Source organism: Mesoplodon densirostris, chromosome 10 (assembly GCF_025265405.1).
Source record: "Mesoplodon densirostris isolate mMesDen1 chromosome 10, mMesDen1 primary haplotype, whole genome shotgun sequence".
In the NCBI taxonomy this organism is placed as follows: domain Eukaryota; kingdom Metazoa; phylum Chordata; class Mammalia; order Artiodactyla; family Ziphiidae; genus Mesoplodon; species Mesoplodon densirostris.
In genome coordinates this window covers 93,522,121-93,546,149 of record NC_082670.1, presented here as the reverse complement: position 1 = coordinate 93,546,149, position 24,029 = coordinate 93,522,121, and the positions used below count along the sequence as shown (strand labels likewise).

Genomic DNA, 24,029 nt, shown 5'->3' with positions numbered 1-24,029 from the left:
AAAGCTATATATACATACACAATGAGAAGAGAAATAGTGCTGCAGAGAAAAGCTATATATACATACACAATGAGAAAATAAACTGCAGGATTAACGCATGCATGTTTAATACTGGAAAAATCCCAGCCCTCCAAAATTTCTCCACGTTTGTTATAAAAGCCTTCTGCACTCAACTAAAATTAAAATGATCTTGAAAGGATAATACTTGTAAAGTTTACTTAAGTCTTTTCAGCCACAGAAACTGCAAGGTAAATAAATGTTCAGAGTCATTTTCAAAACAGAAACAAAAATCTATTCTGATGACATGCATGATTAAAAGGTTTATGCAAGGTACATTGCTCTACATTCCCAATGACTAGGAAAAAAAACCTCAAGTCAATTTTTAGTTTGCAGATGGTCAAAAGATTTTGTATTCCAGCAGGAGTTCAAATCTTCTGGATCTTTTCACCAACAACTACTGGATTTTCTTTTCTGATTTTCTCAGCAGCATCAGCTTTGTAATTGTAAGAGCAATTGTGTACATCTGAGTAACGGTGTACACCACAGTAAACATTTCCACACCGGCATTCAAACCCAGTAAGTCCCACTTTCTTCCTGCACATGAAACAGCGATTCTTTTTTGTTTGTTTGTTTTTTGTTTTTTCAAGAGACTTACTTTGCTCTTCAGATGGCTGCTGTGCGGTTTCTGATCCTGAAGCTTGCAGGTCTTCTTTTGCAGGTATTGCTTTGTTCACAGATGTGCTGTCCACTTGGGAAGATGCTACAGATTCTGATAAGAGTGACTGATTTGATACAGGGCTTGGCTGCATAGATGAAGATGTAGAGTCTAATGACAACTGAGCTTCTGGGACACTGCCATCTGTGCCCTGAACTGGTAAAGACTCAGACTACTGACAGAAGGTGCAGGTGGGCTTATTCTACCATTACTACTATTCTGTCTCTGAGGATGTTCTTTATAACATATTAAACACATGCCATTTGTACAAGGGTTTCCATAAAATCCGCAGCCAGTGGGACAAAGTATAGGCACTTGGCTGGGATTAGTTTCTTGAGCTATGTTCCTCTGTTGCGCACTCTGGTAAAAGTATAGGGACTTTGGATTAGGGTTCCTACTGCACCGAGGATGCTTTGTAGTTCTCTCTCTGTATAACAGTCCCCACTTCCCTATGTCAGGTTGCTTTTCCTGCTGTTGCTTGGGCTGGCGGCGGCTCTCTCCGTCTGATGCGCTGCCCGCTGCCGCCGGTCGCCACTAGTGAATGAGGACAGGTGAGGCCACCGAACTTCTGCTCGCTCGGGCCCGGCCGCTGCCTCCAGCCCCTCCGCCTGCTGTTTATTAAACTTTTCTGTTTGGTTGTTCGACCTGTGCCGCAACCGCAGGGGAGGGCTACGGGAACGGCCAGCACCCGGCGCTGACCTGATTATTGGGTTTTAAATGCTCAATTATTCTTCAAGGGTTACTTGTAAAATACACAGGATGACAATATTAAACCTCAAAGGGTAGTTCATTAATTCTTCCAGAGTTTCAGATACTGGTCTTGGGACAAGATGTCTCGTTTCCAGGAGGTTACATACAAGTTATAAAGCAAAGGAAAGGACTACAGAGTAATTTGAGGATGAGAACGATATTGTAGAATATATGCTTAAGTAGTTGTGAGTACTAAGGTAATGTTTATAGAGCTTTTAGCAAAATACTGGGCACATGTCAGGCACTCAGCCTCTGCTGGTTGCAATCCTTATTCTCTCAAAACAAGATCCAAATGGCAGATAGCTCAAAATGTTGCCACAATCAAAGCCAGTAATACTGTTCAGAAAGATGTTAAATCTCAGACTAAAAGCTTTACTGCTTCTGCCTTAATCAATAAGGCCTATTCATGACCTCATACTTGTTCCTCATGAATTATGGTAATTAAGTTGAAAACAGGGTCCCTTGTCCTGGTAGAGCTCATTTGGCTAGAGAGAATGTTCTAGATGTTAGACTGAAGAACATGAGGGGCTGAGAGTTTTAGAGAGGCTTGGGAGAGGGGAATGTGTTGAGGAAGAGGAAATCATGGGACTGTCATACAGAGTAAAGTAAGTCAGAAAGAGAAAAACAAATACCGTATGCTAACACATATATATGGAATCAAAAAAAAAAAAGATTCTGAAGAACCTAGGGACTGGACAGGAATAAAGACACAGATGTAGAGAATGGACTTGAGGACACGGGGAGGGGGAAGGGTAAGCTAGGACGAAGTGAGAGAGTGGCATGGACATATATACACTACCAGATGTAAAGTAGATAGCTAGTGGGAAGCAGCCGCATAGCACAGGGAGATCAGCTCGGTGCTTTGTGACCACCTAGAGGGGTGGGATAGGGAGGGTGGGAGAGAGACCCAAGAGGGAGGGGATATGGGGATATATGTATATGTATAGGTGATTATCTTTGTTATACAGCAGAAACTAACACAATACTTTAAAGCAATTATACTCCAATAAAGAAGAAAAAAGGAAATCATGGGAAGAGTGTCCAGAAGCTGCACTTTGAGAACAGTACTTAGTTTAGTGTTCTTACCTAGAGCGGGTTACCTTCATCTTCCAGGACCACTGCCGTGAGTGACAAAGTCCTGCTGGCCCTGGAAGTGCCAAAGGGGATTTCTTCGGCTACTGCTACCATGTGAAAAAAAAAGCTTTCTTACTTGAGAAATTAAGCACGTTTGTCTAAATTTGCAACACCTGACTAGGCACTTTCTGTAGGAAAGAAAGCCATTCTCTCCTTGGGTTTTCCCACTTCTATAAGAGGAGATGCTAAGGAATGCAGAATGGGGGGAAAAATTCTAGTTGCCATAGCTCGGGAGATTCATTATGTAGTAATGAAATGATCTCAAAGAGAGAGAAAACGATAAATCTAGGCCAAGATTTCAGTTTAAAGAAAAGGCAAGGGGGAGAGTAAGTGCTAGGTATATTTTCCAATGTAATGCTAATTGAAAACATTTCACTTATGTTCAGGGACATTCACCTTTCACTGAAAGGTCGTTCAATACCTTCAAAGAGAGTTTTCTTTAAAACGGCACGTACCCATACTTCTAGCCAGAGACTTAAGTTCTGTGGAGAGCTTTCTGCTGACAGCCCGTGTTGTTGAAAAGGCAGTTAATGGCTACAGGTGTTGTGAAGGTAAATGAGCCCCAGCTGCTCAGGAGAGACGTGAGGACGCAGAATGCTCCTAGGCAACTGGAAGAGACTTGCAGCAGACGGTGGCTTGCCTGGGGGAAGAGCTTCCAGATCTAAGCAACAAGCTGGTGGAAGGAAACGATGCAAGCTGTGAGCTGAGCATCCAGCTTGGTAGGTACACTTAAATTGTATTTTAGAAGGGATGGTAGAGGAGAATTTGGGGAAAGATGACGATGGTGTGCTTTGGAATCAGATAGCCTGTAATGCCTGAATCTGCTTCTCACTTGCTTGGGGCTTTTGAGCAAAGTGCCTGAGCGCTCTAAATCCCTTTCCTCACCCGTAAAACGGAGGTGGGATATGCCTGCCTCTAGTGTGTGATAAATAAATGAAATAATACAGAGAATGGGGTTATCACTCTACGTGAGGAAGGAAGCCCTCAAGTCTCCGAACTTAGAATCAATTTCAACTTTTCTCCCATCTCAAATATTGCAGGAATGAGAACGTTAGCGCGAATTTTTCTTAATACTTGAAATTTCATTCTGTTTATCATTTTCATTGACTCCATGTGTAGACTTGCTAATTGCTTAAGGTGAAAACTGACACAGAAAACGGAATATTTGAAAGGAGACGCCCACTGTTTTTCCTGGGGCTTAAAAGGGAGGTCAAAAAGAAAGAGTCGGGCTTCCCTGGTGGCGCAGTGGTGTTTTTCCTGGAGCTTAAAAGGGAGGTCAAAAAGAAAGAGTTGGGCTTCCCTGGTGGCGCAGTGGTTGGGAGTCCGCCTGCTGATGTAGGGGACACGGGCTCGAGTCCCCGGTCCGGGAAGATCCCACATGCCGCGGAGCGGCTGGGCCCGTGAGCCATGGCCGCTGAGCCTGCGCGTCCGGAGCCTGTGCTCCGCAACGGGAGAGGCCACAGCAGTGAGAGGCCCGCGTACCGAAAAAAAATAAAAGAAAAAGCCTCTTTCCTTTACTGGTTCAGAACAATTTCCTAAAATGGTCATATGTAAAGAATTTTAGGTTTCTGCATCCTTAAGTGTTCGATTTCAATTATTTTCCTTGAAACTAAATGGTATTTTCAAGAGAAAAAAATTGCATCAAAAATATTGTTTTCTGCCTCTTCTCAGATAGCATATTCCCATCTGAGTGTTTTAGTTGTTTTAAAGCCTTTCTATACAGATAATGGAAAAACTTGACTCTTAGATACCTTCACATTTTTATGAGTAAAGCATGCATGACATCCTGGAATACCTTCAGGCTCATTCTTATTTATGACATGTTTTTGAGAATTTGAGTAAGACTCTAACATGAAAACAGAGTTTAATCATGACGTTGTGATTTTTAAGGCAAAAAGTACCTTAATTAAACATATTGATCTGGATATTTTTTTTTCTTGGACAAATGTGAGATCACTTGTCAACTTAATAAAAGAGTAGCCACTTTTCCAACAGCAGAAAATCCCAGGAAGCTTTTCAACCACTGAACTTGAGATAGAAAACCTTTGAGTGCCTTCCTATCAGCATCTACTACAGATTCTTTTCTTGGCTCTTCCTTGAAAATCCTGTATTTCCTAGGCTGAAATAGACCCTGTGCACAGCTGTTTGTGATTTATAGATGACAGCCTGTGTTATTGAAAAGGCAGCTAGTGGCTACAGGTGTTGTGAAGGTAGATGAGCCCCAGCTGTGCACGAGAGAAGTGGGGATGCCGAATGCTCCTAGGCTACTGGAAGGGACTTGCAGCAGATGGTGGCTTGCCTGGGGGAAGAGCTTCCAGATCTAAGCAACAAGCTGGTGGAAGGAAATGATGCAAGCTGTGAGCTGAGCATCCAGGCTTGGTAGGTACACTTAAATTGTATTTTAGAAGGGATGGTAGAGGAGGATTTGGGGAAAGATGACAATGGTGTGTACGATGGTGTTTAGAACTACCAGCAAGTCCCACAATTTTCTGTATTAGGACATCAGAGGTTACTATCTAGATACTGCTGCCATGGCAGAGCATGGAGTATACATGGAAATAACTTATCCTTAGAATTATCTTTAAGTAAAGCTTCATAGAAGGAGGAGGAGTTTGTTTTCAGGTCTTCTTTCTGTATTAGAGGTTTTCAAACCAAAGTATCAGAATTGGGTTCCTGTCCAGCTGTCTTGAATCAGAGTCTCTCAGGATAAGGCAAGGAATCCACAGATTTTTGTCTAATGAGCTGATTAAAATGAACCATCAGATTTGGTATCCAATGTTCTAAAGCATAAATGAGTAAAAAATATCTGAGGCAAGACAAAAACATTTCTTAATAAGACGATATGTAAAGTAAAATCAGACATCATGATTAAGATCTATGAAAGAATGAATATGATTAAAGCACAGCTTTTGGCCTTAAGAATTTATAAACTCTGAGATTTACATCAAAATGCTTTCTTAGTAGTATAAGAAGGATATTCACTGTTGTCTGTGAAAGAAAAAAAAATGTTAACAATAATTTAAATGTCCACAGAAGGAGACAAATTAAATACGGTATGATAAATAGATGCTGTGGATTAGCGTGCAGTACTTAAAAAGAAATCAAGTAAAAAATACGCAAGACAGGTTGTTGCTTCATAAACTCCTCAGGAGCTTCCTGGGTGTAAAAGGAAACAGCACCCCCTCCCGACCCCTAGTAAGCAGAGGGCAGGAGAGACCAAAGAAAAAGGCAGACCCTTCCAGATTGCTAGGTGGCAGGTTTAATAAGCAAGAGAGCTTACTTAGAAGAAGGCTTGTCTTGTGTGGCTGCAAGACGAGTAGATCTCCATACTCACCAGCCAAAGGTGAAATGTTTATATAGAGCCCCTAACTGGGTTTAGTAACATACCCAGTCCTATTTCAAGGCTGTTTCCTTGGTGCAGTTTCTAGGAGCAAGGAATGTAAGCTAAACACACATCCCAAGACAGTGGAGGTGGGATGGGAAGCCTCCAATGGCCTGGGTCCAGCCTGTAGTTCAACTGGCAGTCAAGTCTTCTTGATTACCTCCTCCCACACAAGTTTTTGGGTGTTACAGGCAAATATAAGATGAAAAAATGAATGGTTCTAATTATGTGAAAATTTAAATGATATTTTTCATTGTTATACATTCATGTATAAAACCATAGGTCTGGAAGAGAATGCACTAAATCAGTAATAGTGGTTACTTACGGATTGAAGTGGCAGTAGTGAGATTAGGAGTTGTGGTCAAAGATTTATTTAGCCTTATCCATGCTATTTCTGTTAAAATATTCACCTTAATTAAACTAATGTATTGCATACTTTATAATTTGCTTAGGTATATATAAAAAACAAAGTGGTGTAACTGTTGTAAAGTTATGGCAAACAAACAAGCCTCATGGGATATAACTATAAAGCATCTTATTTTTGTCTTATCACCTTGTTTTATGTTTTTTTTCCAGTTTTATTGAGATATAATTGATGTATAGTACTGTGTAAGTTTAAGGTGTACAGCATAACGATTTGACTTACATATATCATGAAATGATGACTGCACGTTTCGTTAACATTCATTATCTCATATAGATACAAAACAAATAAAAAATATTTTTTTCTTACAGTGAGAACTCAGGATTTTCTCTCTTAACAACATTCATATACATCATATGGCGTTGTTAACTGTTGCCATCATGTTGTATATTCCAACTCAGGAAGGCAGGCTGCACAACTTGTCCTTCAGATAGTTCTGTGTGGGAAACATGTTACCGAACTAAACTTGGGTCCATCTGCCCTCATGTGGTAAAGCTAATCTACTAACACAGGGTTGTGGTGGAGGAAAGTGCAGCGTTTATTACAGGTGCCATATAAGGAGTTCAGGCAGCTCATGCTCTAAAAACCCAAAAGCCGCAGCAGATTTCAGGGAAGCATTTTTAAAGGCAAAATGAGGGAGGGAAGTCACAGGGTATGTGGTCAGCTCTGCACAAGTCTCTGATTGGTTGATGGTGAGGTAACAAGGGTGGTGTCACAGGGGTTAACATTATCAGTCCTTAGGCTCCAGCCACTCTGGGGGCTATGTGCTCATGGTCATCAAGCAGTTAACTTCTTCCATTTGGTGGGGGCATTGGCATCTGTAAAACAACTCAGGGACTGTGCATCAGATACAGTTATCCGTGTACTTCAGGGAGGAACTAAAGATTCTGTGGTTGACATATGGCTGATTTACTATTTAAATTCTTACCAGTTCTCCTGGCCCAACTGCTGTTTTTGTCACTACATGTTCACACCCTTTCAATCATTAATTCTTTTTTAAAAATAATTTTAGCATCTTTATTGGAGTATAATTGCTTTACAATGGTGTGTTAGTTTCTGCTTTATAACAAAGTGAATCAACTGTACATATACATATATCCCCATATCTCCTCCCTCTTGCATCTCCCTCCCACACTCCCTATCCCACCCCTCTAGGTGGTCACAAAGCACCGAGCTGATCTCCCTGTGCTATGCGCCTGCTTCCCACTAGCTATTTTACATTTCGTTGTGTATATATGTCCATGCCACTCTCTTCGTCCCAGCTTACCCTTCCTACTCCCTGTGTCCTCAAGTCCATTCTCTACATCTGTGTCTTTATTCCTGTCCTGCCCCTAGGTTCTTCAGAACCTTTTTTTTTTTTTTTAGATTCCATATATATGTGTTAGCATACGGTATTTGTTTTTCTCTTTCTGACTTACTTCACTCTGTATGACAGACTCTAGGTCCATCCACCTCACTACAAATAACTCAATCTCGCTTCTTTTTATGGCTGAGTAATATTCCATTGTATATATTGCCACATCTTCTTTATCCATTCATCTGTTGGTGGACACTTAGGTTGCTTCCATGTCCTAGCTATTGTAAATAGAGCTGCAATGAACATTGTGGTACATGCTTCTTTTTGAATTATGGTTTTCTTAGGGTATATGCCCAGTAGTGGGATTGCTGGGTTGTATGGTAGTTCTATTTGTAGTTTTTTAAGGAACCTCCATACTGTTCTCCATAGTGGCTGTATCAATTTACATTCCCACCAACAGTGCAAGAGGGTTCCCTTTTCTCCACACTCTCTCCAGCATTTATTGTTTGTAGATTTTTTGATGATGGCCATTCTGACCGGTGTGAGGTGATACCTCATTGTAGTTTTGATTTGCATTTCCCTAATGATTAGTGATGTTGACCATTCTTTCATGTGTTTGTTGGCGATCTGTATATCTTTGGAGAAATGTCTATTTAGGTGTTTTGCCCATTTTTGGACTGGGTTGTTTGTTGATATCGAGCTGCATGAGCTGCTTATAACTTTTGGAGATTAATCCTTTGTCAGTTGCTTCATTTGCAAATATTTTCTCCCATTCTGAGGGCTGTCTTTTGGTCTTGTTTATGGTTTCCTTTGCTGTGCAAAAGCTTTTAAGTTTCATTAAGTCCCATTTGTTTATTTTTGTTTTCATTTCCATTTCTCTAGGAGGTGGGTCAAAAAGGATCTTGTTGTGATTTACATCATAGAGTGTTCTGCCTGTGTTTTCCTCTAAGAGTTTTATAGTGTCTGTGCTTACATTTAGGTCTTTAATCCATTTTGAGGTTTTTTTTGTGTATGGTGTTAGGGAGTGTTCTAATTTCATTCTTTTACATGTAGTTGTCCAATTTGCCCAGCACCACTTATTGAAGGGCTGTCTTTTCTCCATTGTATATTTTTGCTTCCTTTATCAAAAATAAGGTGACCATATATGCGTGGGTTTATCTCTGGGCTTTCTATCCTGTTCCATTGATGTATGTTTCTGTTTTTGTGCCAGTACCATACTGTCTTGATTACTGTAGATTTGTAATATAGTCTGAAGTCTGGGAGCCTGATTCCTCTAGCTCTGTTTTTCTTTCTCAAGATTGCTTTTCAGTCATTAATTCTTCAGCCATGCGTTTGTGACTCAGCTTTTCTACAAATAAGAGGCAAGCAGAGGACATAGTGGGAGAGCTCTGTCCTGGGAAGGCACCATAGGGTCCTACTCAGTCACATACATATCAATCCAGTGTGTCCTCAAAATACAGATGACACACTAAGTGATCTCCTTGAAGCCTCTCAAACTGAGATAAAGAGGAAGAAGTCATTCTTTTCCCAATTCAGGGAAATGAGTGTTTGTGATAATAAGACCCAAAAGCCTCATCAAATATCTTTTAATAACTTTGTATGGAGTGTATTCTATATAAATATTGTGTTATTATGTATACCTGAAACTTATATTGTAAGTCTTCTATACTTCAGTAAAATTAAGTAATTAATTTAACAAAATCTTTCTCTATTTCCTCACCCATAAACTTCTTATGCTTTTTTAGCATGAGTCAGTGGTTTGACTCATAAAACCTGTTTTTCCCCATGCTGGGTTTTTTAAATTATTAATTTAATTTTTTTTTAATTGAAGTACAGTTTGCAAGTCTCACTTGGGGGTTGAGCTCCACGCTCAAAAATGTGGACTCTGGTGTCCTCAGGCCTCATCTCAGATTTATGTTTCAGATTCAGTTACCATAGCGTTGTCTTCTCAGGGATGGCCTGAGCATGTTTTCTTTTATGGGCCCATAGGCATGGCAGTGGGTGAAATAACACTAATCCATGCAAGAGTCTTAAGGGAGAAAATATCAGTACTTCATTCTCCCCAGTCCTTAGAGCCAGCACGTTGGACTTCAAATGTAGATTTTCTTCATTGATTCACATAGACAAATGCTTGAGGATATAAGTGGAAACTTTACCTTTTCTAATCTTAAATTATTCTTGGAGCCAAATAAAACAGGACAAGGATGGGCTCAGAATTTGAATACAATAAAGCACAGGACTAATTTGCATATGTAGGTGAAGGAAGGGGGCTACGAATGGAGGAATTACTTAGGGAGAGATTGGGTGATTAATCAGAAGTGGTCAAAGGAGTTTCTGAAATGCTTGCTTGGGAGGAGGCCCTGAAATCAAATTAAGGTTACTAGCTAGAGCCTGAGGGAAAGCTATATTTTGCAAAATCTTGGTGTTGTATATATATCTTTCTGTTTCATTTTTCTTTTTTCTAAAGAATATATATAAAATATAATATAATTGTGTAATATGTATGTTGTATATAGATCATGTATACATTATAGATTAGGCATAGTCTGTATATTCCTTAACTTTTAAAAAATATTTATTTATTTGGTTGTTCTGGGTTTTAGTTGTGGCAGGCAGGCTCCTTAGTTGTGGCTCCAGGGTTCCTTAGTTTCAGCTTGCCAGCTCCTTAGTTGCAGCAGGCAGGCTCCTTAGTTGTGGCATGCATGTGGGATCTAGTTCCCTGACCAGGGATCAAATCTGGGCCCCCTGCATTGGGAGCTCAATATCCCATCCACTGTGCCACCAGGAAAGTCCCTATATTCCTTAACTTTTTAAACTTTAATCTCTGAATATCTGCAATAATGTAAAACAAGCATATTTGAAAAAGAAAAGAGAATATTGAAAACTGAACATAGAAATTATAATGAAATTTAAACAAAGTTTTTAACTATGGGAATGTATAATAATTAGTGTTATATGAATGTCAAAGAAGAGAAATGTGTTTTACTATAGGGTAAGAAAGGAAATGAACTGTAAAAGTCTTAAATAAAAATAAATATTCCAGGAACGGAAATGCTTTTGTCAGGTATCTGTGTTTACAATAATGTGTTTATACTCCTAGCAATGTTAATTTGAAAAGATGCTTTAAATTTGAGTTGTCAGTGTAAAAATATCACTTGGTTTACGAGACAATCGACTGTCAAATACATTGCATAGATATGCTGGACGTTTTATAGCTATGTCATCTAGACACTGATTTTATCCTTAAGAATTATTGGAAATCAAATTTAGATAGTTTTCCTGAAAAGGGTAAACTTGTCTATTTATTGTGAGAATGGAAAAGTTGAAACCATCTGTCAGGCAGTGGCACTTAGGAATTAACTTCAGACAATCAAAGATGAAGTTTTGTATGAGAGCATGCATTAATCTGACAGCTTTATGTCTAAAATAAATAACAATATGATATGATTTGGGGGAGTGGGATAGGTTTGTAAATAAATTCAAACATTAAGAAACTAAATTTTCTTATTTCACTGTCATATGGGTTTTTCTATTTCCTTCTGAAAACTTTTTTCAGTTATGTCTCTATATACTAAGATGTGTATAATTAATTATTTATCTGATGACTTGTGCTTTCAGTGTTTCCCTACTGTCTCATAAAAGTATCTGATGCTGATTGGTTTTGCACTGTTTCATTTACTCAGACGTTAGGTATATATTTAACTCTTGGAAAGTGTTCTATAAATACCGTCTATTAAAGAAGTTATCACAGCATATTTTTATCATTGGTTTGCTGGTCTCTCCACTCAAAAGACAGTAACTGAGTCTAGAGCAGGGAATGTGTTTTATTTGTCTTCATATCTCTGGCATAGAGGCATTCTGCTTGGTAATTGGTAGACAATCAGTAAATAAGATAATTAATGAAATAAATTAATAAATGAGAGTTCTGGAGCCTTCTCTCCCATCTTGCAGTCAGATGTAATCCTCTCATTCCTGTTGCTTCCTATGCCAGTCTCTAATAACTGACACTTCTGCATGAATCATGGGAAAAGACACGAAATGTCTTTTCTCTTCATTAAGTGAACATTCCACAGTCTCTCCATTCTCCAGCAAGAGACAGAAGTTAAACCAAGATTCCTAAATGATTAAGCACAGCAGTAAAATCTGCAGTGTTTTTTATTTTCTGTAAGCCTAGCAGACGTCTTGCTGAAATATTCTTATTTCTATGGCCTGTTGAGATAAGAGATTCAAGATTCCCTAATCTGCAAAATGAGAATAGTGGTCATAGCATCTCAATAAAGTTGTTGAAACGATTAACATAGAATACACGTAAAACATGGTGCATAGTCTGGTGTTGTTAGGAGTGCACTAAATATCAATAGTTGTCATTTACTGAGACCTGACATTGTGATAGAGGAGTGCTTCAGATCAGGCTCCTATTGAATTTGGGGACAGAAAGTCAGTTATGTAAACAAAATCATTCTTTTCTTAAGCTGTGTTGTGCTTTTTCAGTATAAACAAAGGGTTTTTGAAATTTTATTACTATAATATTTTCCCTCGTCTTTACATTAGTCTCCGTTTATAATTATGACATCTTCAAGAAATCCCTATTAAGAACTTGAGGCTTTAATTATAAAGCATCTAGTGTTGTGTGCATGTGCTTTACATATATTGTCATTATTTTATCCTTGGATCTGCAGAACTTTCATCTGTAACATGTGTCTCATTCAGTAATTAATGTCTGATTATCTATTGTAAACAAAAAAATCAATCATTCTAAGAAAGAAGTGGAAAATTTTATTTGAGCCAAATTTGAGGATTATAACCCCGGAAGAGCATCTCAGAAAGCTCTGAGAACTGTTCCACCAGTTAGAAATCAAGGCACAGTTATGTAAGACTTTTTGAGGCAGAGGGCTGTACATCAAATGATGAATTATTGACAGTTTACGTAATCCAGATCTAAGTGTCTACCTGGTGGGTCACATGACCCCTTAGAAGATCAAGAAGGAATGTTATCTTTTTAAGGAGTTGTCTTGTTGATGCTGGAAGAACATTGTTCTTTATGGATGACAAGGTATTCCTGCTCATGGGGGAGGTTTGGTTGATGCATAATGCAGATACACAGTGCACAGTAAGGGGGAGAGAGGAAGCCAAAGGGCAGAGAAGAATTTATGTTTAAATTTTTCTTGTCTTGCCATAAAATAGAAATTTTATTTCACACTATTCTGAGTGGGCCTTCATCCTAGGCACTGGGATATAGCAGTTAGCAAGAAAAGCAATACCTCTGTTCTCATGGAGCCTCCATTTTGTAAGCAGTAATAGGCATTAGACAAGTGATCAAAAAATGAACTGAATAGCTACAGACTGTGAAGAAAATAAAGTGAGAGAACTAATAATGGCACTGGTAGGAAAGGGGGCCTTACAGAATGAGAAGTTAGGGGAAGGAGGAGATTTCAGCCAAGAGCTAAAGGATGAGAGTTTTGTCTCCGTAAAAGGAGTTCAGACTGTTGTCGAACCCAAGTTTATGTGCCCGATTACAGTGAGGCCGAAGAAAGCAAAATGTCAGAGTTTGAAGGGAAAAGTTTTATTGCAAAGGCCAAGCAAGAAGAAAGGGAAGCTCATGCTCAAAAAGGCCAAACTTCCCTATGGTTTTGGGGGAAAAGTTTTTATAGGCAAAATTTAGGGGGAGGACTGAAGGGCATGTGACCTTCCTGACTGGTTGGTGGGGAGGTAACAGGGTAGTGTTCCAGGAATCTAGTCATCAGCCTTCTGGTTCCACGCAGTCTAGGGTCCAGTGCTTTTGCTCAGCCTGAAGTTACCATCCTCCACCTGGGTGGGGCGGGGGCCTTAGTTCCTATGGAAGAGCTCATAGATCTGTACCAGATTATGTGTAGCCCTTGAGGAGGAACCAGGACCCTGCTTTATCACTGCATTATTATTTCTTGACTGCTCCCCCTTTGTTTCTGTATTCCCTCCTTTCCCGAATTTGTGTCTGAATCTGCCCTTTGGCACTCAGGGGTGGTTTAGGAGGCTGAAGTCTTTTTCCTACAGATAAGAAACAGGGGACATGGAGAGACTTTTGTACCCAGGAGGATCCCACAGTACCCTGCTTGGTTTCAATCCCCCATTTTCTTTTATACCTCTCAATCTGGAGGGGAATAGGTGTTGGACAAGAAAGGGACTAATGTTTTGGGTAGAGAGGTTTATCATAAACTGGGCAGAGGCATTCGGTTTTAGGGGGACTCGGTTTCACAAATATTATCTTTCCAAACGGAGAAATCATTAAGTCAAAGGCTTTGAGTCAAGAGCAGAGTCTGGAGAAGAGAAAATGGTATCAGATGAAGTGGAAAACATCTTGTTGACTTCTAGGTCATGATAAGAGAGTTGGATTTCATAGGCAGTAAAATGGGGAGCAATTTAATGTTTAAGCAGAAGATCAAACTGGCCACTGTGCATTAAATGGATTACAGTGGGGAGGCCAGTTTGGAGGTTAGTGTGATTGTGACAATGAGAACGTCTGGTTCGTGGGCTGGAGTAGCAAAAGGAAAGGTGATTGAGAAGAATGGGAACACTTTTGAGATTCTGGGGGCAAGATCAATATTAGTATTAGTGGATTCAATAGGGGAGGATATGGGAAACTAGAAATAAAGGATGACTTCTTACTTTGTTTTTGTTTTGCTTTTGCTTGATCACCCAAAGTAAAACTCATAGGCCGTCTCATTTTAGATCTTTAAAAAAGTCTCTGCAGGAGAATACATGAGGATATTTTTCTTTTAATGTGTACTAGGTCTTCGCATTTATACCACATGTTATAAATGTTGTCTTCTCTTTAGGTAGATTGTAGATCATTGTCAACAAAAATCAAGAAATCCATCCTACCCTTATGCCAAGTTAATACATTTGGTCTAAAGTTTATTTTTATCAAATTAACACACCTGCAAAGCTTAACGTTGTAAATCAAGTTTATTTTGAAAGGTAGTGTTGAATTATTTTCCAAATAAAGCAGCTTAAAAAAATTCAGATGTGGTCCTGTATGCACAGTGCTCTGAGTATGGTAGGATTTTTTTTTTTAGCGTACCAATGTTTATTTGGTGATGTGTAAAAAATATGCAGTCCTACAAAATTTTAAAGATTTTTTAGATCCCTGCTAAGTTTTTTTTAGACCCTTTTTTTCTAGAAAAAAATAGGTTCAATCAAATTTATCCTAATATTTCAATATCTAAGATACCACTCACAGAAATATTTTAGACATTTGAAATCACAGAATGAGTAAAATGGGAGGAGGAGCTTTATATGCCTAAGACTGTCTCTGTCTATAGGTGAGTTGGTTCTCCAATTTTTAACAAAAAGTCTACAGTGGCAAATTGTTGAACCACCATTAATATAAACAATTTGGTCAATCCTTGACATCTTTAATGCATACTTGATAAGAAATGTATCCATAACATTGATATTTTAGCAATAGTTTTATCTGATGGTGTATAGAAAGGAGGCCAAGATTATATTGTACTACATTCAGTTTTAACTTTACTGAATACCACAAAATTTCCCCAGCCAGCATTACAATAGAGGTCAGCTTGTTGCCCTTTTACTTCTGTATAACACAATATCAAAAACATTTTATCTGCCAATATGTGATTCTGGTGACCTTTGACATTTTTGAGCATATATTCTCATGCATCATTAGAGGTTTCACGCCAAACCAATAACACACTTCTCTGTTGTTTTCAAATGCCTCCTATATCATAAGGTTAATGATCAATAAAATGCACTGACATGGTTCTTTTTGCTGCCATACCTCATTATTTCTCTTTTCACTCTATCTCCACATGCTTTTAATAGTTCCTGAGTAGCTTTTGTTTTTTCATTTAATGAAGAGTAACTTAATGTGCCATTTTCTCTTTATAAAATAACACTCTCTCTGATGAGATTCCATCCATGGGGACCAGCTGTATTAAAGATGCCTTTCATTTGACCTAGGACAGTGTTTAACTCATCATTTGACGCTTGTGTGCCTTTAAAAATTAGAAGTCTGTGTGAGATCTCCAATTTGTATGAGTTTGCACGAGGTTATAGAATTCATGTAAATGCTGTCTGGCTTAGGGGACTAAGAACTAGCTTTGGATCCTAAAAAGTGATCTAAAACAAGCCTCAGCGAACAGGACCATTAGGTGAAATCTGGCCCACAGCTTGTTTTTGTAAATAAAGTTTTACTGGAACACATCCATTCCTGTGTGTTTACTTATTGCCTTTGGAGGCTTTCATACTACAATGGCAGAGTTGAGAAGTTGCAGCAAAGACCACGTGGCCCTCAAAGTTGAAAGTATCATCTGGCCCTTTACAGAAAAAAAGATTGCTGATTCCTGATCTAAATAAAATTAAGCCTGTTTCTTTTGGAAGCTACGCAAACCAGAAGTTTATTTAAGTTTTGATTTCAAACCTGAAGATAACATCACACTTATTAAATAGGGATTCACTTGGCCAAATTCTTCCTTTTTTGTTTTTACCATACACTAGGAAGGTTTTCAAAAATTACGGTAGGTCTTTTAAACAGTAGCTTCAGGTGTTTATGAAGTTAATAACTAAGGGCTTTCCAAAATCTGAGCACATAAAATAAATCTTATATAATATTTAAAATGTATATAACTTAGTATTTTTGAGGATACATCCTGTACTTTGAGTTTATTAATATTTACAATCATAGATCACTTAATTGTTGAAATATAACTAGTGTCTATCTCTTTTTTTTAAAAAAAGAAAGCAATGTTTATTTGAATTTTAACTCATTTGCTCAACAGAATTTGACCACCTTTTGTAAGCTAGGTGCAATTCTAGGTGCTGGGAAACACATCCAGTGAACAAAGAAAAAAAAAAAAGTTCCTGCCCTTGTGAAGTTTACACTCTTGTGAGATTTTATGTCAGGAAGTACAATGATTAAGCCTAATACTGCTTTTGTTCTTTTAAAGTCCTGAGACTTGGCTACATCAGAGTATTTTTTTCTTGGTGTTCTAGTAAAAGAGCATTGTGTTGATTAGAGAAATACCTTGATCCCAGATAATGTATCCACCTTTAAGATATTGATATTTAACCTTTATTCATCTCAGACACTTTAAGGATCTTTTGAGAACAGTGATCCTTTCCCCAGGAGGGAACAATCCATTTAGTCCTTTAAATCATAATTTTGCACGTAATTTCCAAAAGCACAAGGACCTTCTCTAGTCCATCCACAGAGCTAAAAGCTATTAACCTAGACCAGCTATTAGATAAGTTAATAGGATTAAGGATAATGTGCTATTAGATATTTATAGAACTATTTTAAATATATAAATCTATTATACATTTTATTTATTCAGTGATTGATTTACTCCACACATATTTTACTAAATACTAATGCTCTTAGGTGCCAGACATTGTGCCAGGCAACACTATTATTCTCAAAACATTTTTTTTTAATGATTGGTTTTATGACACAACCTGTATGTTAAGTAATCAATGGAGCATCTTGACTGAACCAACTTTTTTTTTTTTTGGCTGCGTTGGGTCTTTGTTGCTGCACTTGGGCTTTCTCTAGTTTTGGCGAGCAGGGGCTACTACTCTTCCTTGCGGTGTGTGGGCTTCTCATTGCGGTGGCTTCTCTTGTTGTGGAGCATGGGCTCTAGGTGTGCAGGCTTCAGTAGTTGTGGCACGAGGGCTCAGTAGTTGTGGCTCGTGGGCTCTAGAATGCAGGCTCAGTAGCTGTGGCTCACGTGTTTAGTTGCTCTGTGGCATGTGGGATCTTCCCGGACCAGGGTTCAAACCCATGTCCCCTGCATTGGCAGGCTGATTCTTAACCACTGCGTCACCAGGGAAGTCCCTGAGCCAAATTTTATATAAAGTTTACAAGCAAACATTTGTGCATTTACTAAGCATCACCCCTTCTAGTTTCTATCAGGACTTAACTAAACAAGAGGACATTTGCTTCTTATATTTATCAGGACTGAAACGAGAGGATTTGGCTATGTAATTGTTAGAAGCCTATATTTCATACAAAATAAGTAGAAGTAAAAATAAACTGTGGGGTTACTTTTGTTGCATTCCAATGTGTTTCCTTTGTGAAGTGCAAGACTATACATAAGACGAAAAGAAGCAGCTTCATTCACTGAATTCCAAAAGACAAGTCGTTGAACCCCTTGTATGTCTGTCAAGTATCTGTAATAATTTGAAACACCGTATTAAATATTGCATATTTTAATTAACATAGTTTAATTTTTCCAAGTGGCATTGCTAAGTTTTAATGTAATAAGCATTACCAACTTTAGATGAGGTCTTGTGAGAGCAGGTGACACCAGAATTATAAGTAGAGAGTTGTCTGCTATGAAATTATGCATTGATTTAAAATCAACACACTCAAGGATCTTATGGTTACAAATGAGATTTTAGTCCCAGAACAGCCTCTTTGTGACTTAATCTTTACATACATGTATTATTCTTATCCATGATTAAGTATATAGGAAATACAAAACTTTCCTTTTGAGGTTACTAACTTCTTGCAACTGTAGTCCAGAGAGATTGTCACTTACAAAGTGATACAGTTTTTTAGTATAGAAACTAGCATAGAATGCAAGTCTCCGTGTGAGCCTGTCAGTAAATCATTATCCCTTAAAATATAGAAAGAAAATTATTGAGCTTCAATAAAAAAATCCATTAACAAGGGGAAGATTAAGATATGTTAAATTTCTTCTTTAAATTTAGTTATGAGATAATCCATGTCATTGATAATAGTTTTTCCCCAGATGAATTTTAGCAAGGCATATCATTGAACTCTAAAGTTTAAATAACTGAATGGATAATGGAAAACTTACCCTATGGTTCCATTTCTAGTAATGTATTAGCAGATGAGGATCTAGCACCAATCTTTCTTCTGAAAACAGTAAACAAAATGGAAAAGAAAAGAGATACATATGTAGTCTAACAAGAAAGTAAAGAATTTAGAGCAATAGCTAAATGAAGGCAAGAGCCTGAGAATAATTGGAACAATGCAGCCTGCTTTCACCTTGAGGACACGTGCGAATCTCAGTTTTACCGAGTACCATTTCTTGGTATTTCACAGGACTGGGGAAGGTGCTATTACGGAAGAAAAAAAAAAAATCCTAAGGCTGAGCCAAAATGAGAAAACCAAAGCAGGGATCCTCTTTTCTTATAGCTGGAACTCAAAAGTGCTATACTCTCCATCTAAAGGTGAATTACAAGGCACTGTGAATTCACATGAAAACAGGGAAATTGCCTATAACCAGAAGCTGATATTTGAACAAGTCTGCGACATAAATCCATACTATGTGGTCAGTCCCAAAACACTTCAAGCCAGAAATTTAGATATAAGTGTTTCTCATGTAGTAGTACATTTAAGACCTGTGGCAGGACCAGATGACAAAATCCTCCCAGGAGGTACCCACCTGCGTCTCATGGCTCAAAGAAGTTTCGTACGTAAGTTTACAAACAAAATGAGCAGAAAGCAGTTAAAAATCGATAAACACCTAAGGAAATAAGGCACCATGAGTGAAAGCCAGGAGAAGTAAGAGAAACGACAATTAAACTCACCTTTCTTATCAAGTGTGTCAGGTTTCATCTTAGGATAAAAGTCATAACTCATTACCTTAGAAAACACTTGATTATCTTATAGCCATAAACATTTCTTCACTATTTTTTCCTTAGAATATGCAATGCTACTGTATACTGATAAGGTAGTATTTATTGTAACATACTTAAGGAAGGTTGGGAATGGTGCCACATCAGAGAGGCAACCATACCTGGGAGACTACTTTTCTTTCTTTTTAGGGAAGAAGTAAAAAGGCTAAAAACATGGGCTCAAAATCAGACTAAGATCTTTTACCCTGTAATACATTTGCTCAAGGTCCCAACTAACAGTGTATTTAAATTTGAACCTTTACGCTGTTCAGTTGCAAAATAGTCTTACAATATCCATATTCCCAATACCCATAATGAGTTGCCGTTGAGAATTGAGACAGTTTCACGGACTCGAGTAATCAGATATTAGAGCTTTTCAAGTGCGTCTTCATGATCCTCTCATAAAAGGGATTCAGTGGCACCTGCTTAGTGTCTGTGGCATTTTGGTTTCTGCATTCTCTGACAATGAGAACCCCGCTTTCGTGGCCTTCGAAGTATTTACGTATTTGCTCACTCTCTGTGTGTGTAACCAAGGTAGAATTGCCACCATCACCTGCTAAAACCCCACCACCTCTCCTTTCCCTGTCCACGTCCCTGTGCCTTGTACTGAGCACTGTGCCCCCAAACACCACCTCACGGCACTCGCCCCCTGCACAGATGCCTTCGTCACCCAGAATAGGCCCAGCCAAACCGCTTTCCCATGTGGATGACAGCTTCACTCTGCTTGGCTTCAGATACCCCTGTGATAGACCATCTTCCACATGGATGCCCTCTGAACCCCTCCTGGGCTGTAACTCCCCACACTAGGTAGCCCTCCCTACCCTGCTAGGACTCCGACACACTAGGCCAGGCTTCCTCCTCCAGCCCATCCCAGACTTGCACATGAAGACCCCACCTTATCTCTGTTATCTGATCTCTGGTCACCCTTGTACCTCCCGTCCCCTGAACCCCTCCTGGACACTTAACCTTGCTCACTTCCGCCTAATGACTTTAGGCCCGAATTGTCTGAGGAGGGAATACCATGCTAAATTTAGTCATAAGGAAAGTTAGGCTTATCAGCTCTTCTTGGGAACAAAATAAAAGGGCCTTTGTATCTTGAATTCTAGAATATACCATCTTCTACTTGCTTAAGTCTCCCAAGTATTGTCCAAGTGTTGAAGTCTCCTTTGTCTCTGAGGATGTTAGTATAAGACAGAATTTACAAAAGTGAATATAAGATAATACACAGAGTTCATTTCCACGAATACATGTATATACCACTCTCAAAGAATCCCAGATTTTTGAAAATTAATGTACGTTTCCATGATGTATACAATTTCTTATTAGAAAGAGCTGCAGGATAGAATTACAAGGTTGACTTAACAGGAACTGATATTTGAGATTTGCTAGCTGATTTATCTGAGAAATGGTTTATCTCAAAGCACTTTTCACTTTGTCAAACACCCTAAGATCTAAAGATTATGTGAATAATAAACACCTTGCTCACCATGTCCCTAGAATAAGCTTTTGAAAATGAAGCTCTTTAGAACTTAACTGGACAGTATTCTCCTGGGTGCTATAAGGAAGGACTTTTAAGACATTTCAATATGCTTGTTTTGGGACATAAAGATCATGACTGAGTGAAGGAGGGTGACTCCCAAGAAGAAGCTGAAATCACTCTGTGTCAGGTAAAATGAACAGTGCCCTTTAGGCAATAATACAGAAAAAGTCAAACCATTCTTAACATGTCCTCCTGAGGTAAGAAGCAAATATAAGTAAAAATATTGTCTTCTCCCTCTCCCAACTTCTTCTGAGAACAGCGTTTTAAACTCAGCCATATTTCTATGAAATTTTCATTTGTAGCTAAGGCTGTTCAGTCCAGATATAGGAACTGTCAATATCCAGGATTTTAGTGAATTACACACTTCATCTCCTGGGTAGAAGAGAAACCATTTGCAAACCCTGTTCATTACATTACATAATTCCACATGAAATACCTAGAATAATTCTCTTTTTATTACTCAGAACTCATTAAGGAAGACAGGTGCATTAAAACAATATGCATACAGTGAGTGGTATGGTTTTCACCTTAAAATAAGTAGACACCTACTTGAAACCTTTTATACCATTGGTTTCGCATCCCCATTGGCTCACAGATATAAGTTAGGCTCTTAATCACTTTCACTCACATACAAAAACCCCCAAAAAACTCTATTTGAATATTTCCTGACTTTTTTTGGAAACATAATTCCAGTGCTTTAATGTAAGTTTTCAGCAGCTTTGCTGTATTTTATTTTGGCTCAAAAGAAGAAGATGGAGATTTTTCACATTCTCATATAAATATGATATCATAAGAAACAGTCCATAGGATTTATTAGAACTGCATAGGTGATACCTTTTCTAAATAATTTACAGTTGAAAAATGAACTGAATATCTGGGAAACTGATCATTTTTAAAGACATTTCACTGCAAGTAGACAAGTGGCTATAATTCTCAGTAGTTGCATTTAGTCTGAGAACAGGATTCTGTCTTTGGAGACTCAGCTACATATGTCTCGAAACGCCAAAGATCATGCATGAAAGCTTTTTTGAGGGTGGTCTTTCAGATATTGGTATTTAATTCAAATCTTTAATTTCATTGAGACATATGATGCTGTGAATATTGCGAAATCTTACACAGATAAGAGTAATTCAGAAAATATCACTTTTTGTTGTCAAGAGCTCAGGTTGGAGATCACGTACCCTAAGATTCTTAGAAATGCTACTTACCAGCTGGATGACCCTTGGGCTTTTGACTTGAGCATAAACTAACCTTCAGCTTGTTTGACTATAATTAACAAACAAACAAAGTTTATTTATATGTTTATAATATAAAAGTAATATATATATCTATTTATAGACACAGGTAGATATATATAGCCTGGACATAAACATAAATATAGACATATAAATATAGATATATCTTGCCTCTTAAAAGTGGTTAAGTTGTAATGCACTGTAAAGAATTTACCATAATGGATAGAAAATATAAAGCAATTTCTCAATAAAGTGTAGGTCTTATAAGTGATGTGGCAGAAGGCAGAGTTAGTTTGCCCAATCAGGGGTTAAAATAGAAGGAAAATGATCCTCTGTGTTAAAGAAACATTTTCTACTAATCATGGCCAATTTAGCAATTTATATTAAGATAGTCTTTTTCAAATGTGACTTTGGTATGAAGCTGTACTGTCCTTCAGTGGAAGGAGAGAATATCTCCCAGGCTGGCACAGGGAAAAGCAAGGTGTATATACAAGTTGAAAAGATGTGATGATGATTTTCTTTGTATAGTATGGATACCTTTTGGTGCTGAGGTAATATTCTGAGAATTTTGCTTATTGCTTCACGCTAAAATGAAAGGTAGATTTCATAGATAGAACTCACTGGCTCTGCTGATGACATCTGATCACATTGGTGCAGGAATTGTTACAGAGCTGATTGTTGCTAGAATCAATACTATTTATCATAGGGTTTAATCCCATAGAAATCATTAACTAGGGTGCCAAGCAATTAGAGTGAAAAAGCACAATATATAAAGAAGTCTCCAGAGCAAGACAGAGCTACTGTTTGTTTTGATTATTGATCCCTTTGAGCTTAACCTCCTGATCCAGCCTCCAGTCAGTTAGTCATCTGAGCAGAGCCAAATGGAAATCCATTATGTTTATTTCATTTGGTTTCAAGATGTAGACCAAGTCAACCATACAGTCAAGTTTACTATTATGTGGACACTCATGGATTGGAACCGGAAATCCATCAAAAAAATAAAGAAAGCAGTTCCTAGGCTAGCTCAAAGTCCTTCTCTGGGGATTCATGATCTCTTTGGTTCTGCCTCCCAGGCCTCTGAATCCAAAGCCTAAACTCTCCCCTGTGCTATACTGCTTCTACACATGTTAATGACCAACGTGATTAAGTTTAATTTTTCTGAACGCCAGACTTCAATAGCGAGATCCACATACCTGTGCTGTCTCCTTGTGCCTGCTGATAGGCATGGAGAAAAACCGACGACGAACTCTTGATCTCCCCAGTCTCTGAACGTGGAGGAAGTGCCACCACCACTCATATCCGTATAATACCCTCTACTTCCATCCCACGTATTCACTTCACCACCAAATAATCTTGATTATTTTACTTTCTGAATGTATATCAAATCTGTCTGTGTTTTTCCATGTTCACTACCATTATTTTATGTCAAGCCACCATCATGTCTGGCATGAAATATTAATAACTACAAGGGTTGGTTGTTTCCCCCTGTTTTTCTTCTCCAGTCTGGTCTCCACACTGTGGCCCAAGAGATCTTTTTAAAAATGGAATCTGCTCATGACACATCTAATTTGTAAGTCTTCAGATCTTTTCTTTTGTTCTTAAATTTTCAACAAGGTCACGAATACTGTAACCTCTTTGTCCTTCCCCCACCTCGCCCACCCTGGCCACGTAGCACCTTCTTTCTCTGCTACACAAAGTAGTTTCCCAAGTTAAGGTCTTCTCATGCTCTTCTTCTTGCCATATTATTCCCCAGTTCAAATCTGACCCACTCATATCTCCTCTTCTGGAAGCCTGTAATTTCCCTCATATTACATGTGTCATGAGGACAGGAGTTACATTTTGTTCGTCTGTAGCCCTGGTACCCAGCCTAGTACCTGGTACAGGTGCTTAATGATTTGAGTAAAGGAGA

The 24,029-nt window shown here is 38.4% G+C and overlaps 1 protein-coding gene across 1 annotated transcript; it reads right to left on the bottom strand.

Annotated features, from left to right (window-relative positions):
- Positions 1 to 425: 425 nt before the first annotated feature.
- On the bottom strand, positions 426 to 2,653 carry LOC132497972 (AN1-type zinc finger protein 6-like). The gene is given in 4 exon segments (XM_060111502.1): positions 426 to 889; positions 892 to 1,075; positions 1,179 to 1,414; positions 2,566 to 2,653. Coding segments are annotated over 4 exon segments (972 nt in total).
- Positions 2,654 to 24,029: the final 21,376 nt, after the last annotated feature.